The 13,870-nt window shown below is 57.3% G+C and overlaps 1 protein-coding gene across 1 annotated transcript in view; it reads right to left on the bottom strand.

The window, feature by feature from the left end:
* The window catches only part of TNS1 (tensin 1), a 240,959-nt gene that overhangs the window by 131,711 nt on the left and 95,378 nt on the right, over positions 1-13,870 (bottom strand). Inside the window, exon 4 of the mRNA XM_026647377.1 lies at positions 820-858. Within this exon, the coding sequence (XP_026503162.1) occupies positions 820-858 (39 nt within the window). The remainder of the gene's footprint in view (positions 1-819; positions 859-13,870) is intronic.

Below are 13,870 nucleotides of genomic sequence, written 5' to 3'. Positions count from 1 at the left end.
ACTCCGGAGAACACGCAGCCGGCTGCCAAGCCCGGCGAGGGGAGGGAATTCAATGTCCTTTGCCTCGTCCTTTCGCAAACACCCCAGCACCAGCCTGGCTGCGAACAGCCCTCGCTCACCCACCACCTAAACTCTGCCCGGGTGAGTCTGGGCCAACCCCGACACAGAGACAACCCTCTCATGCCAACCTCCCTATCTACTAACCCCCCCGCCCCTTACCATACTATCAGAGCACCTCGCCGCCTTCAATCCACTGACCCTCACAACCCCCCTGGGAGGCAGGGCCATTAGCCCCATTTTACAGAGGGGAAACTGAGGCACAGAGAGACTAAGTGACTTGGCCAAGGCCACCCAGGGAGCCTGTGCAGAGCAGGGACTCGAGCTCAGGTCTCGCACATCCCAAGCTAACACCCTGGACCATCATTCCTCTCCCTTTTCCATCCATGCCCTTCGAGACTCCAGGTCACCCACTGGGGATCAGTTCCTTCTGGGCCAGCTTAGCACTGCCAGCTAGTTGGTCACTGACACCCTAATGGGCGCTACAGATGGTTCCGAATATTTCTGCTCCTTCCCGCACAGCATCCCACTGCCCCTGCCACAGGAAAGGACCACGGCAGGCCCATGTTGGACAGAGAGGGAAACTGAGGTACCGCTGACTCCAAGGCAGAGCCAAGAATGTGGCTCCCCTGGTTCCCAGCCCTGTGCTCTTCTCCCTCCCCAGGTGCCAATGCTGTTTCACGGTGCTCTTTTTTGCAGCGGCAAGAGCCACCGTGAAGCCGCGGCCAGAGTGCCCAGGGGAAGAGGGGTCGGCTCACTTACCAGCTCAGAGTTGACAGGAGGCGCACACGGGGTAGCTGCCTGCGAAGCAAACACAGAAAGACCCAGCGTTAGAACGTCACAAGTCCCTAGGCACGGCAAAGCAGAGACCGGGCTCTCGGTCATCTTACATACAGCGCGACCTGGGCTGGGGGACCGCTGCTAGGAGCCTGCCCATGGAGACCCCCCTCATGTCCGAGCGACGCGGCTGTGGTCAGCTCGGGCGAATGGTTGCACTCCTGCACGCGGACCGGGGAAGGGCTGAACTGCGCAGAGACGCTGCAGAGGGAAGGGGGCGATGGCCGAGTCTAGAACCCCCTGGCGACGGCTACCGCGCCTTTCCATTCTGCGCAACGCTCGACCACTTCACAAGAGGGAGATCTGCCCATGGACCTGACTGCCCCAAACACGCCAGGGCCCTGGCTCCGTCTTCCCCGATCCTTGGCCCGCCCAGGGTCTATGTGAGGGAGAGCCGCTGTATTAACTGCTGGCGTTAATCTGAGCGTACCTGGCTGGCTACTGCTTTTCACACAGGTGCCTACACACCCAGAAATCAGAGCGTGTGGCTGGTGGTCCGTGGCAATCAGCCCCCTCCAGAGGTCATTTCTCTAATCACGGCACAGCTTTGAGACGCCAGCACGGGACTTGCACACACATCTGCAAAACCCCCATGATCATTTCCTGGATTAGCTTAACCCACGCGCCCAGCCCATCACTGATCGGCGTGCAACAATCCAGCAGGGCCTCTGATGCCAAGAACGGGGAGCGTTCCATGTGGTTCCATCCGCTCTGGTGGTGACCTACCCCCGACCCTTCAGAGGCGGCAGGGAACACACCAATGAGCCTGAGCAATTGAGCTGTGTTATACCAAGGGAAGGAGAAATTCCTCCTGACCCCGGCTGGTGATCGGCCCTGCAGCATGAGAGTGGCTCCCCTTGAAACACCATTTCAGCTCACACAGCAAAGAAGTTACAGAATCTGGAGTCCAGCCTCAGCTTTTGCCTCAATGACCCCACCCTCCAACCCCCCACTCCCACCGGTAGTGAACTACACTGACTTAAGAGTAAAGGATTTCCTTTTCTCTGCCTGAACCCTGCATCCCTTTGTTTCCAACGCAAGTCCTCTCCTCACATCAGGGGCCGAGGTGGGGGATCTGACGGTTTCCTGGCACGTTCCAGGCTGAAGGGCAGACAGTAGGTGACTTGTCTGACAGGGAGAGGAATCGATCTGCTTCTGAAGGAGGAGAGCGATTAGATTTTCACAACTACTTTGGAAATTAGGCAGGTTTCCTTGTTTCTAGACGGTAGGATCCTGAAGGAGTCCCAGGCTAGGTCTGGGAACGCCGGCACTTGGCTCCAGCATGGAGAAGGCGACAGCATGGCAGGTTAGTCCCATTACAGTGGGAGTCACCAGGTGGCAGCATTACACTGTTGGCGAAATGCTTGCGCGGCTGTTCGGTTTGTGATGTAGTTTCTGGTTGGGGGAGCTGTTGCAAATGGCAGGGGAGCTTGAATCGCCCCAGCCAGAGTCAGTTCTTGGGGCAGCATTGCTCCCTGGAAACTGGGCAGTAGAGTTGGGCTGGGACGGCTAAAGCAGCGGTTGCCTCCTTGCCCTTTGTGACCACCTGGGCCCTAGGCCGCTGTATAAACATGTAACGCGAAGCGTGAACTCTGAGTGCGTGCCACAGATTTCTCCTCCAGCGAGAAACCATCTTGCTAGGCCCTGGCATCTGCTACCGCTGGGCACGGGGGGGTATGTTATAGAACATTCCCGCTCTGCAGCCACTCCCCGCGCCCCGCACCCGCTGTGCCACCGTTGCTAGCTAATGTGGCATGAGACTCCATGGCCGGGCGCGATCCCCAGGCACACTCAGCAGGCGCGTTTCACCTGCTTGCCTCCGTCACATGCAGGACGCACAGAACCGTCTGCTGAGCCCAACCGTCCCTTGCAACGTCTCTTATCCACGCTGCCCCGACTCTGCACAGACCCCAGTGCAAGCAGCCGGCCTCTGGCTTTCCTCGTAGCCGGAGCCTCGCACGCACAAAGAAGCATCGTGCCAAGCCTCCCGTGACACGGCTAGTCACTCACGTTGGTGCGAGTGAATGGTTGTCGTGCTCATCCAAAGAGGCTCATGCTGGCTCTGGTCCCTCGCCCAGAAGGGAGGGGAAGAGAAGAGCTGTTGGAGGGGAAATGAAGGGAAAATCCAGGCTGGCTATTCCGGGTGGCAGCTGCGGCAGAGAAAAAAGGTCTTGCACCAATGGTAGCCAGACTGCGTGGTCAGAGGAAGAGCTCATGAGCTTTGCACTAGCCCCTGCCCCAGTGTTAGAAAGCGGGAGCAGCCTCTGCAGAGGGACGACTCGGGCACCACAGCTCCCCTTTGCATAGCATGGATTCCCACGCTCGCCTGTTACGTCCAGGCTGTCGCCTACCTGGCCTGGCTTCGGGCTAACCGCTGCCTCAGTTTCCCCTCACTCAGGCTGGCTGAGTCTCTTCCCGGGCACAGTTTTATTCTTCAAAGATTGAACTTGGGCAAAAACACCAAACACAGAAAGCAACTTCTCTGCCCACCCGGAGCTCCAGTTCCTAGAGGCTGTCCCCCCATGTATCCCTCAGTGCCGGAAGGTGCTTGGAAGTCCCTTGCAGCCGGCCCCCCCAAAACATGACGTGCCCCCCTCCCACTGCTCCTCTCCCTCCCACCTGCTGCTCCCAGAAACACACCAGCTGCAGCGACCTCACACAGAAGAAAGGAAATGCTGCATGATTGGAGCCGCGCCGGAAAGCTGATCTCCCACATTGGTAGCTTGTCACAGTAGCCACTGGCTGCTGCCACGCGTCGGGGGCATTAACCTTTGGTCACGGTCAGCACCGCCAGGTCCCTCCCTGTGCCTCACAGCCGTCTTCCCTCCGCTCACCGAGCCTCAGAGTCCGCCCCGGCAGCCCACCTGACCTGCCCTGTGCTCGTGCAAGAGCGTCTGTCTGCGCAGCACCTGCAACACCCTACGTGTCACTTCTCCGCCTCCTTAAATCGGCCACTTGCCAGCGCCGTGAGAAGCAGCGTCAATGAAAGACACTGAAAAAATGACTCGTGGTGTACTGTTACTGTCGTACCCAGCGAGCTGCTGGAGTAGTGCCCAGCCGGCGACAGCCGGGGGGAGCCCGCAGGGGCTGGCTCAGTGCTCAGATACGCCGGGGACAGGCACTGATGGATGGATGGGCCATCCGCTGCAGGGTTTATCTAGGGGCTGAAGGCATGGCAAGACAAACCCCAATAGAAGCAAGAGAGAGGCCGAGGATCACGGTCTGAGCCCAGGAATGGGACGCCTCATTTTGGTTGCTGGTTCTGATGCTGAGGCCCTCTCTGAGCTCAGGCGTGTCCCTTACCCGCCCCGTGACTCAGTTTCCCCATCTGCTGAATGGGTATGAAGCTGCTGGGCCGAGGATTAATGTTTGGAAAGGCTGAAGCAGTGCTCTATATTAAGACCAGGGGAGTATTTAGGGGTAATCCTCCTGAGAGCTCATTTACTGAATTAACTAATGAGTTAATTACTACAGCTCTTTGAAACCGTGCCTCCCTGATGGAGACTGCCCTTCAACCTGAGGGGCTGGGGCCGTGTGCTCAGAGAGCAGGTCATCAGTTCTATCCCTGCAGTAGCTGACGACAGCGCTGTCTGCTCTTATGGACGCTGCGGTCCTGTCTGAAGAGAGGTCTCGGCTGCTATCAACAGTGGCCTCCTCTAATGGCTGGGCTGCAGAGGGTAACAACCTACCACTGCTACTTGCCAGCCGAGTAGCTCCTTTAGCTCAAATGACAGGGGCCTGTGCTCGGAGTGCTGAAGGGCCCGGGGTCATTATGTAAAGTTGCGCTAGGCAGCGTGTACGGAACCTTTGAAGTGGAGCAAAAGACTGCAGACGCCAGACGAACCAGCCAAGCTATTGTTCCAGTAATTACCAGAGGCAAATTACTGCCCATTAACCTTGGTCTTTGTTTGCTCCGTATTCAGGGACCGCATTCTGGTCCCTGGCTCAGGTCCGGATTTGCCAAAGGACTCAGGATCTGGGTATCGAATGGCTCCAGAAGGGGCTCAAACCCGGGCTCCTGCCGAGCCGGGCAGAGTGGCCCAGCCATCGTCCTGATTGCGACAACAGCTGGGACTCGCGCCGCTCCTGTACCGGCCCTTTTCTCCGCTAGACGCAGGGTGATCTTTATCCACTGCAGTCAAACAGGGTCAAGGGCAGCGTAAGGCCAGTTTTGCTGGCTCACTTTCCCACCGCCCCAGCCCCCCACCACACGCCAAGCTCCGCTCCGCCCGGCACGTCCTGCCACTCGCACAGTCAATCCAACCCAGAATTTCCTGGAAGGAGCTTGTGGCTCAAAACTATTTGTTGATACTGATACGGCACTGAGACGCCCATGCCAGGGAGGCCACAGCTACTTCCCAGCAAGAGCTGCTAAGCCCCGAGCCCCTGCATGTTCCCCCGCGACGGATGGACATAGGGAAGCGACTGGAGTTTCTCTGCACCCATCATTCCAGAGTTTCTGTGCTGAGTTTCCTGGGATGGACGGACATTTCTGAGGGGTCTTCCCAGCACCCCAAAGCAAATCCCGCGTCGCAAAGCCTGGGACTCGGAGCCAGCGCTGAATTCCACGACTGGCCCACATCTCGATAACCAGCCAAACCAAGCCTGGTAATGCCAGAGAGCGGTCAGAAAAAAAGCTCTGGGAAAGATTCCAGGTCTGGAAAAGCCGGCTCGCAGCGAGAGACTGAAGGAACGGGCTCCGTTTAACTTATCCCAGCCCCGCAAGGGGAACAGAGAGCAGAGGCTGGACACCGTGCAATGCCTGGAAGCTGCAGCTAGAGACATTCAGGCTACGAATAAGGCCCCGGGTTTTAACGGTGAGGGTAATTAACCACTGGAACAATGGATCTAAACATGGGGTCCATCCTCCATTACTTGAACTCTTTAGGACGTCTCTTTAGGACGATAGGGTCTATCTCAACTACAAGTGACGGTCTTGCTTCAGGAATCATTGAGGGGTTCTCTGACCTGGATGATGCAGGAGGTCAGACCGGGTGATCATATCGGTCCCTTCCGGACTCAAAATCTATGAAGACCCCCAACGTGAACACCCCTGGGCATTGGGGGTGAGGCTGAGACATAGTTCTGGGTCCTAATCTTAAAGCCAGTTTCACACAATGATGCTTTGTCCTCTACTATCACCTGCCATCCAAGGATCTCAAAGCACTTCACAACCAACCGGAAAGTCGGACTGACATGCACCTGTGCAGTCAGGATCATTATAAAGTTTGCGGACGATACCAAGCTGGGAGGGGTTGCAAGTGCTTTGGAGGATGGGATTAGAATTAAAAACGATCTGGACAAACTGGAGAAATGGCCTGAAGTAAATAGGATGAAATTCAATAAGGACAAATGCAAAGTCCTCCACGTAGGAAGGAACAATCAGTTGCACACATACAAACTGGGAAATGACTGCCTAGGAGGGAGTACTGCAGATCACAAGCTAAATATGAGTCAACAGTGTCACACTGTTGCAAAAAAAGTGAACATCATTTATCAACAGGAATGTTGTAAACAAGACACAAGTAGTAATTCTTCTGCTCTACTCTGCGCTGACTAGGCCTCAACTGGAGTATTGTGTCCTGTTCTGGGCACCACATTTCCTGGAGCACGGGCACCACGGGCCCATTTAACTCGCCGCCCCTGGTTACAAGGAGAGAGAACAATTGTTCTCTTTAACTTCTGAGGACAGGACAAGAAGCAATGGGCTTAAATTGCAGCAAGGGAGGTTTAGGTTGGACATTAGGAAAAACTTCCTCACTGTCAGAGTGGTTAAGCACTGGAATAAATTGCCGAGGGAGGTTGTGGAATCTCCATCGTTGGGGATTTTAAAAGCAGGTTAGACAAACACCTGTCAGGGATGGTCTAGATAATAATACTGAGTCTTGCCATGAGTGGAGGGGACTGGACTAGATGACCTCTCGGGGTCCCTTGGAGTCCTACGATGCTATAATTGTCCCCATTTTACAGATGGGAACATCAAGGCCCAGAAAGAGCAAGTGATGTGCCCCAGGTCATACAGTGTGAGGACTCCAGCTACGGGATCCGGGACGAGGCCAGGGCTTGGGGTGGAGGGGACTCGAGAACGTGGTCCAAGTTCAGGGCAGAGGGTTAAGGGCAGAGGCAGAAGTCCGTACCAATGTCACACCGTAGGACTGGGTCGGAGTTGAACTCGATGAGCTGCCCCAGAGAGCCAAGAACGCCAGCCAGAGTAGAGTTAGGGCGAGATGTCAGGAGCGGGGCGGGGAACTGGAACCAGGAGCACGGGCCAGGGATCAGCCTTATGGCACAAACAGCCTCCAGGTGTTTTGCCTAGTGCACCTGGGCCAAGCAGGGAACGTGGTCGGCTCCGTCAGGTGGGACCTCTAGGGGCAGGACATCCAGTGGTGCTTGCACCCGGAGGGCTCACAGGCTGCTGTTCCCTGCTTTGCAGAGGTGGCGGCGTGGATACGGGCAGCCACCCTGGGATCCCATCCCCCAGCCCCTGGGAGTCACCCAGGTTGCAGCCCCGTGAGTCCGTAGCAGAGCCGGGAATGAACAGACTTCTCTCAACTCCCAGGCCTGGGGCTTGGACCCTTAGCTCACGGCTCCTGTCACTTGCTAAAAGCTGGGCATTCCCACCGACGGGGGTCATCACAACGTCTGGAGAAGACCCCAACATTCGGCTGCCTGCACTGGAGTTTCTCTGAATTTTCCAGCCAGGATCTGTTCTGCCCTGGCACTTCTGCTCCCAGTCTCATCTTGGAAAGCCAAAAATAATTTAGAAGAATCCAACCATTTCACACCTCCCAAAGCAATCCAGCGTGGGTTGAGTTTCAGCGGAGGTTCAGGCCAAATCTCTTTCCATCTGGACAAGGACGCTCCCTATTCCCGAGGAGGCTTCCTTCGGGTCTGCTCCCACCACAGGCCTCTGTCTTTCCTGGCAACTCAGAGACATTGTCCAGAAACTGCTGCTCTGCGGGGAGCCACCCATGGTAATTCCCACCGGTCTGCCAGGGACTGGTGAGCCAGGCTGTCCTTGGACCGCCCATGGACCCACCACCCAAAGAGTCACTTGGCTGGAGACCAGGAAGGAATGGCAACAAATTGAGGGCTAATTCTTGGTTACACTGGGGGGAATCTGGAGTCCCTCCCCTCCTTTCCATGGAGCACTGGATTTATAGACTTCAAAGCCAGAAGGGACCGTTCTGAGCATCGAGTCTGATCCCCAGCACATGGCAGGCCAAGAAACCTCATCCAGCGCCTCTGTTATCAAGCCCTGTCATTTCCGGTTCAGCTGGGGCAGACAGAGCCAGTTTGATTTTAAAAGACTTCAAGTGAAGGAGGCTCTACCACATCCCTAGACAAGTTCTTCAGTGGTTAATGACTCTCACCGTTAAATGCTTTATTTCTTGTTCCGGCTTCAACTTCCAGCCACAGATGTCACTGCTCCTTCTTCTCCTAGATGGAAGAGCCACCTACTCTCAGAAATCTTCTCCTACAAAGGAGCATGATCACGTCACTTCTTAACCTTCCCTTTCTCTAGTCTCTCCCTACCAGGCCTGTTCTTCAGAGCTCCAATGCTGCCAACAAAAGTAAACTGTCTGTCCTACTCCCACTTGTTGTGCCCCTGCTTATACCACCAAGGAGCTGTGCCGAAGTGGGACTGTTCTTAATGTTTCCTCTGACTACTGTGTGGGTGCCTCAGTTTCCCCTATGCATTTCTTAAGTCTCCAGCATGCATAAATGTCCAAAACTCGGTCTCCTGGCAACAAATTGCCGGGGCCCTCCCCCCCTGCAAGGGGATGGCTAAAGGTGAACAAAGAGATCAGGTGACCTCCTGGCCTGGGAAAGAGACAAAGGCCAGAACGGAGGGGCTGGAGGGGGTTTTGGTTTGGAGCTGGCTGGGGACGGGAAGTGAGGGCAGACGGAGTTGTCTGGCTCGCTGGGCCCCAGAATGGACCCAGCTGAGGGGTCCCGTTCTCTGTACATACAAGCTCTGTTTTAGACCGTGTTCCTGTCATCTAATAAACCTCTGTTTTACTGGCTGGCTGAGAGTCATGTCTGACTGCGAAGTGGGGGTGCGTGCAGGACCCTCTGGCTTCCCCAGGACTCCGCCTGGATGGACTCACTGTGGGAACCGCACGGAGGGGCAAATGCTGAATGCTCCAAGGAGAGACCCAGGAAGGTGAAGCCGTGTGAGCTTCTTGCCCTGAAGACAGTCTGCTCCAAGGGAGAGGAGGCTCCCCAAAGTCCTGACTGGCTTTGTGGGGAGCAGTTCCAGAGCATCGCCTGGGGACTCCGTGACAGGAGCGCATTTCCCCCACTCAGGATCTGTCTCCACTTGGAAACTTACCGAAGGAGCGACTCCCAAACAATCACTCCAAAGTGGATTAAGCTAACCCACAAGCAGGTGCTCTCATTCTGGAAGAGGAGAGTCCACATGGGGCTTATACCTAGATAATTACATCAGAATAGCTACTGCGGTAAATGTCCAAGTGTAGACAAGCCCGTGAACATGGGCTGCCCACCACGCCTGCCTGGTCTGATCTGTTCTGTTCCAGGAGTTGCTACATCTTCAAGTTCTCACTCGCTTCTCCACAGAACCCTGCGCCGCGGCGCCTGCCCACGTCCCGGGGACCGGTGTGTGACTAGCAGGTAGCCTCCGCCACGTTTCCAGAGGCCCTCCCCACGCCAGGCAGGGCCTGGCCCCGTTGGTGGAAAGCTCATCCGAGAGGGACAAGCCTTGACTAGGGCGTTTCGTCCCCTTAGAGATGCTCCCTGCAGTTTGCTGACAGGGCTGTGAGGGGGCAGAGGGCGGGAATCTTGCCCTTCGTCTGTGCTCACCGCATGGCTCTGCAGAGGTCAGTCCCAGAGCTGGATTCATTGGTTACCAGTAATCAGCTAACGGCACTGAAAAGGAAACGCTGTTTCTCCTCCCCAGCCGCCCGCCACAAGCAGGGTTATTTGCTTGTCCTCCCTGTCCAACCCGCGTCCATCCCGTTGTTCACGCTGTGCCAGGCAGGCTGCTAATCGCTGGCTCTTCCTTCTACCCTGAACCCCCAGGTCCCCTCTCCTGGGCTGCTCCCCGGCTGCGCCTTCCAGCGGCCGTGTTTGTGTTCCCGGCTCTGTTTTGTTTTGGGTTGGGGTTTCGATTTGAATGGAGAAATGCTACCATAAAAGGCCCCGTTCTCCTGCCCTCCGGGGCTGGCGCCGATCCACAGAGCGCTTGGAATGTTCTGCTTGGACCCGCTCACCAGCCGAGTTTTGGCTACGGGCGGAGGGCTGTTTACACAGTGTCTCTAGGCATTTGCATGAGAAAAAAAAAATGAAGTGCCAGCATTTAGGGAGCTCCCGCTTGAGACCCTAAGATTGAGCGTAGATCCTGCGGGCGAGGCCTTTCACAGAGCGTGAAGGGCTGGTCAGCGGCTCAGTCTCCCCTCCTATATAGCACAGGCCTTTCAGCCTCACGCCGTTACTGAGCTCTGTATTGTATTCCTGCAACCGCAGTTGGACCAAAGCGTTTCAGTCCTCAGGGGACAGGCCTCACACGACAGCACCGGCCCAGGATGGGGCCACGGGATTTCATTCACCCGCCTCCAGCTACACGCTCGAGCCAGCCTGGCTGGGGATGCCGGTTAACCCTGGGCTTGAACCCATTCTCCCAGAGCATCTGCCAGGGCAGCCCACGGGGCCGCAGTGTAGCCCCCATCCCCTGGCTGCTCAGGCCAGGCCTCTGGGGGAGACCCCTAGTGGTGATGCTGGACAGTGCGGGCTGGGAACCGGCGCGTCAGACAGAATCCCCTTTATAGTCCACACAGCCCCAGCCTGTCTCCTTTCTCCCGTGAAACATGCTAAAGGCAGCGCCGGCCAGCGACTGGGAGAGACATCCCCACTGCGAGATCTGATGGTGGGAAAGGCCGGGAGCCCCCCTCAATGCCAGAGGGGACCTTAGGTTGGCCGCAGGCCCAACCCCACTGATCTCACTTGAGCCAATCGGCAGGTGCTCCCTGGGCACGTGGGCCCCAAGTCATGTGTGGGTTTACGTACTGAAGATCCAGGCCTCGTCTCCATCGGCGGCTGCCCTCGCAGGGGGCGTCTGGCAGGTAATGGAACTGGGCGCTAAACATCAACTCCGCACCCGCCTCGCTGGACCGAAAGCAGCCAGGAGAGGGGAGGGAAAGAGAGACGAGGTGCCCGAGAGTCAGTGCAGGCCAGTGAAACGGGCAAATGGGGAACATGTTTTATCCTGGGCCGAAACAGAACCAGCCCCTGAGCAGTGCTCGCACGCCAGCAATGCACCTTCCAGCGACGGGAGGCGGGGGGTCCAAGGCAGGGCACAGGCCCCGCCCACCACCATCTTTGGGACCACGGTATCAATAGAATCAATGGCCAGAGAGGGGGCTCTGCTCTGACCCCAGGCCTCACCCCTCCAGGCCTGGGTGGAGGCAAATCAGAGACGCCCGCGCAGCCCTTCCTGCCCCGGCTCGGTGGCTCCATGGGGGATGTCGTTCCCCAGGGCTGTGAGCCCCGTTCTCTGTGAGGACCTGATCCTGGGACAGCAACGGGAGTCCCAACGTCCTGGTTCCTCTCGGCATCAGGCTCCCAGGTACAAAGCCTGTCCCCAGAAGGGACCTTGGAGCCTTGCCCCAGCTGCAGTGACCCGGCCCCGACCCCGGCCCATACAGGCGAGGGGCGCACGGAGGCAAGAGGGAACAGAGGCACAAGTGGGAGAGGTGGAAAGGAGCCAGCCCCTGCCCACCCCTGCAGGGTATTCCTGGGTGCTCCGCCAGGCCCGTGCGTGAAGATCTTCTCCAGCAACACAGCTCGCACAGGGACGCGAAAGCTGGTGTCTAGAAGAGGAGAAGCTGGGGTGACATCCTGGCCCCAGGATAGTCAATGGCAAAAGTCCCATTGACTTCAATGGGGCCAGCATTTCACCCCGGATCTTCTGCCTGGAGCTCCATCCGCCCCTTCTGTGCAGGATGCAGAAGTCCCCTTAGATGACTTTAAAAGCTCACTCACCCGCCACAATGCACCTTTCAAGCTCCATGGGTCCGACACGTGCCCATCACATGTGCTGCACCCCATCCAGTGCACTATATGTCCCAGTAACAGCGACGGGGGTGAAACCAGACAATCACCGCACTCTCGAATGAACTCACACAGATCATAGAATCATTAGACTATCAGGGTTGGAAGGGACTTCAGGAGGTATCTAGTCCAACCCCCTGCTCAAAGCAGGACCAATCCCCAACTAAATCATCCCAGCCAGGGCTTTGTCAAGCCGGGCCTTAAACACCTCTAAGGAAGGAGATTCCACCACCACCCTAGGTAACCCATTCCAGTGCTTCACCCCCCTCCTAGTGAAATAGTGTTTCCTAATATCCAACCTAAACCTCTCCCACTGCAACTTGAGACCATTACTCCTTGTTCTGTCATCAGGTACCACTGAGAACAGTCTAGATCCATCCTCTTTGGAACCCCCTTTCAGGTACTCGAAAGCAGCTATCAAATCCCCCCTCACTCTTCTCTTCTGCAGACTAAACAAGCCCAGTTCCCTCAGCCTCTCCTCGTAAGATAAACGACCCAAACACCCTCCGGCCTGCGTCGAAGACTTTTCACAAAGCGATCGCTCTAGGGCTGACCTCTCCATCCTCAAAGGAAACCTGCACGAGACGAGCCTGGGAGCTTCAGTTCATAACTCTAGACACTAAAAACCCTGGACTGAGCAGAGACACTGGATTTGTGGCTCATTACAACAATCTGTGACCCACTAGCCCCCCTTTTCTGTCTCACGACTGCAGGGGTGTTAATGGGCCGCTGTATCTGGAATGGTCCCTTACACTGTGCGCTAGCTACTTCTGCCAAGCAATCTGTTCCACCTGGCGTTGTGCCGTGAGAACCTTTCCCGGCCCCGAGGAAGAGCTCCAAGGCTCCAAAGCTTGTGTCTCATTACAGAAACTGGTCCAATAAAAGAGATCACCTCCCGCACCTTCACTCACCCCCCGCAGCACCCTCAGAAATCCGGGCAGGCCGCTCTCCGGTGCTGCATGACCACCAGGGACAGCACTAAGGTCCCCAGCAAACCGTTCAAGGGTCGTGCAGCGGCGAGTCCGGCACTGCCCGGGAGCAGGATACGGTCCTCAGGGAGGTGGATACGCCTCCGACCTGACCCCCCCCCCGACCCGGAGCTTGGCAGGCAATGCCCACCATGGCTCTGGGGAAGCCGGACTGCTCCAGCTCACGCCCTGCGTTTGCACCCGCAAGCTGTCTGCGGGGCGGGTTCGTTCTCTGCCTGCCTGCACGGCCTATGTAGGGGGCTGCCGCGCCCAAGGCAGGCTCATGTTGCAGAGGGGTGGGGGAACACACGCAGGAATTGGGGGCAGGGGTGCGGGAATGAGAGGGAGAAGCGAGCACTGTAATCTCCTGCCCTGTCCGGCTCAGTGGAGATCCCCGGCCCGGGCATCCGCCAAGGCGCTGGCTAATAGCACACGCCGTCGCTGTCCCGGGCGACCCCTGCCACAGACCCCCCAGCAGGGGGCGCCCCGGTGCCAGAGCCTCAGCTGGTGTCAAGCCACCTGATTTCAGAGCTACACCCATTTACACCAGCTGAGGATCTGGCCCCAGGTTCCTGCAGCCCAGTGTCCCCGCCTCCCGCCCACAGCAGAGGAGACTATTGGTCCATCTAGTTGCTATATCCCGCCTCCAGCCGTGGCCAACACCAACTGCATCAGGGTAGGGGCAAGATCCCCGCCTAGTGGACAATTACGGAATGACCCATCTCCCGTCCTAGCCGATCACGGCCCCACCTGTCCTGTTATCCTGCCTCCAGCACTGGCCAACGCCGCGGGTTTCAGAGGAAGGCTGGGAAATGCCCACAAGGCCTGGCGGGTAAGACATTCCCGCCCTGCAGGCGCTCACCGTCTGCCTGGACCGATGCGGGTCCGGGCAACTTCCTCAAAACCCTGCCGCCGCATCTGACTCACAACCCCCC

This window comes from Terrapene carolina, unplaced genomic scaffold, assembly GCF_002925995.2.
Source record: "Terrapene carolina triunguis isolate 2854851 unplaced genomic scaffold, T_m_triunguis-2.0 Scaffold62, whole genome shotgun sequence".
Classification (NCBI taxonomy): domain Eukaryota; kingdom Metazoa; phylum Chordata; order Testudines; family Emydidae; genus Terrapene; species Terrapene triunguis.
This window is presented reverse-complemented; position numbering and strand designations above follow the sequence as displayed.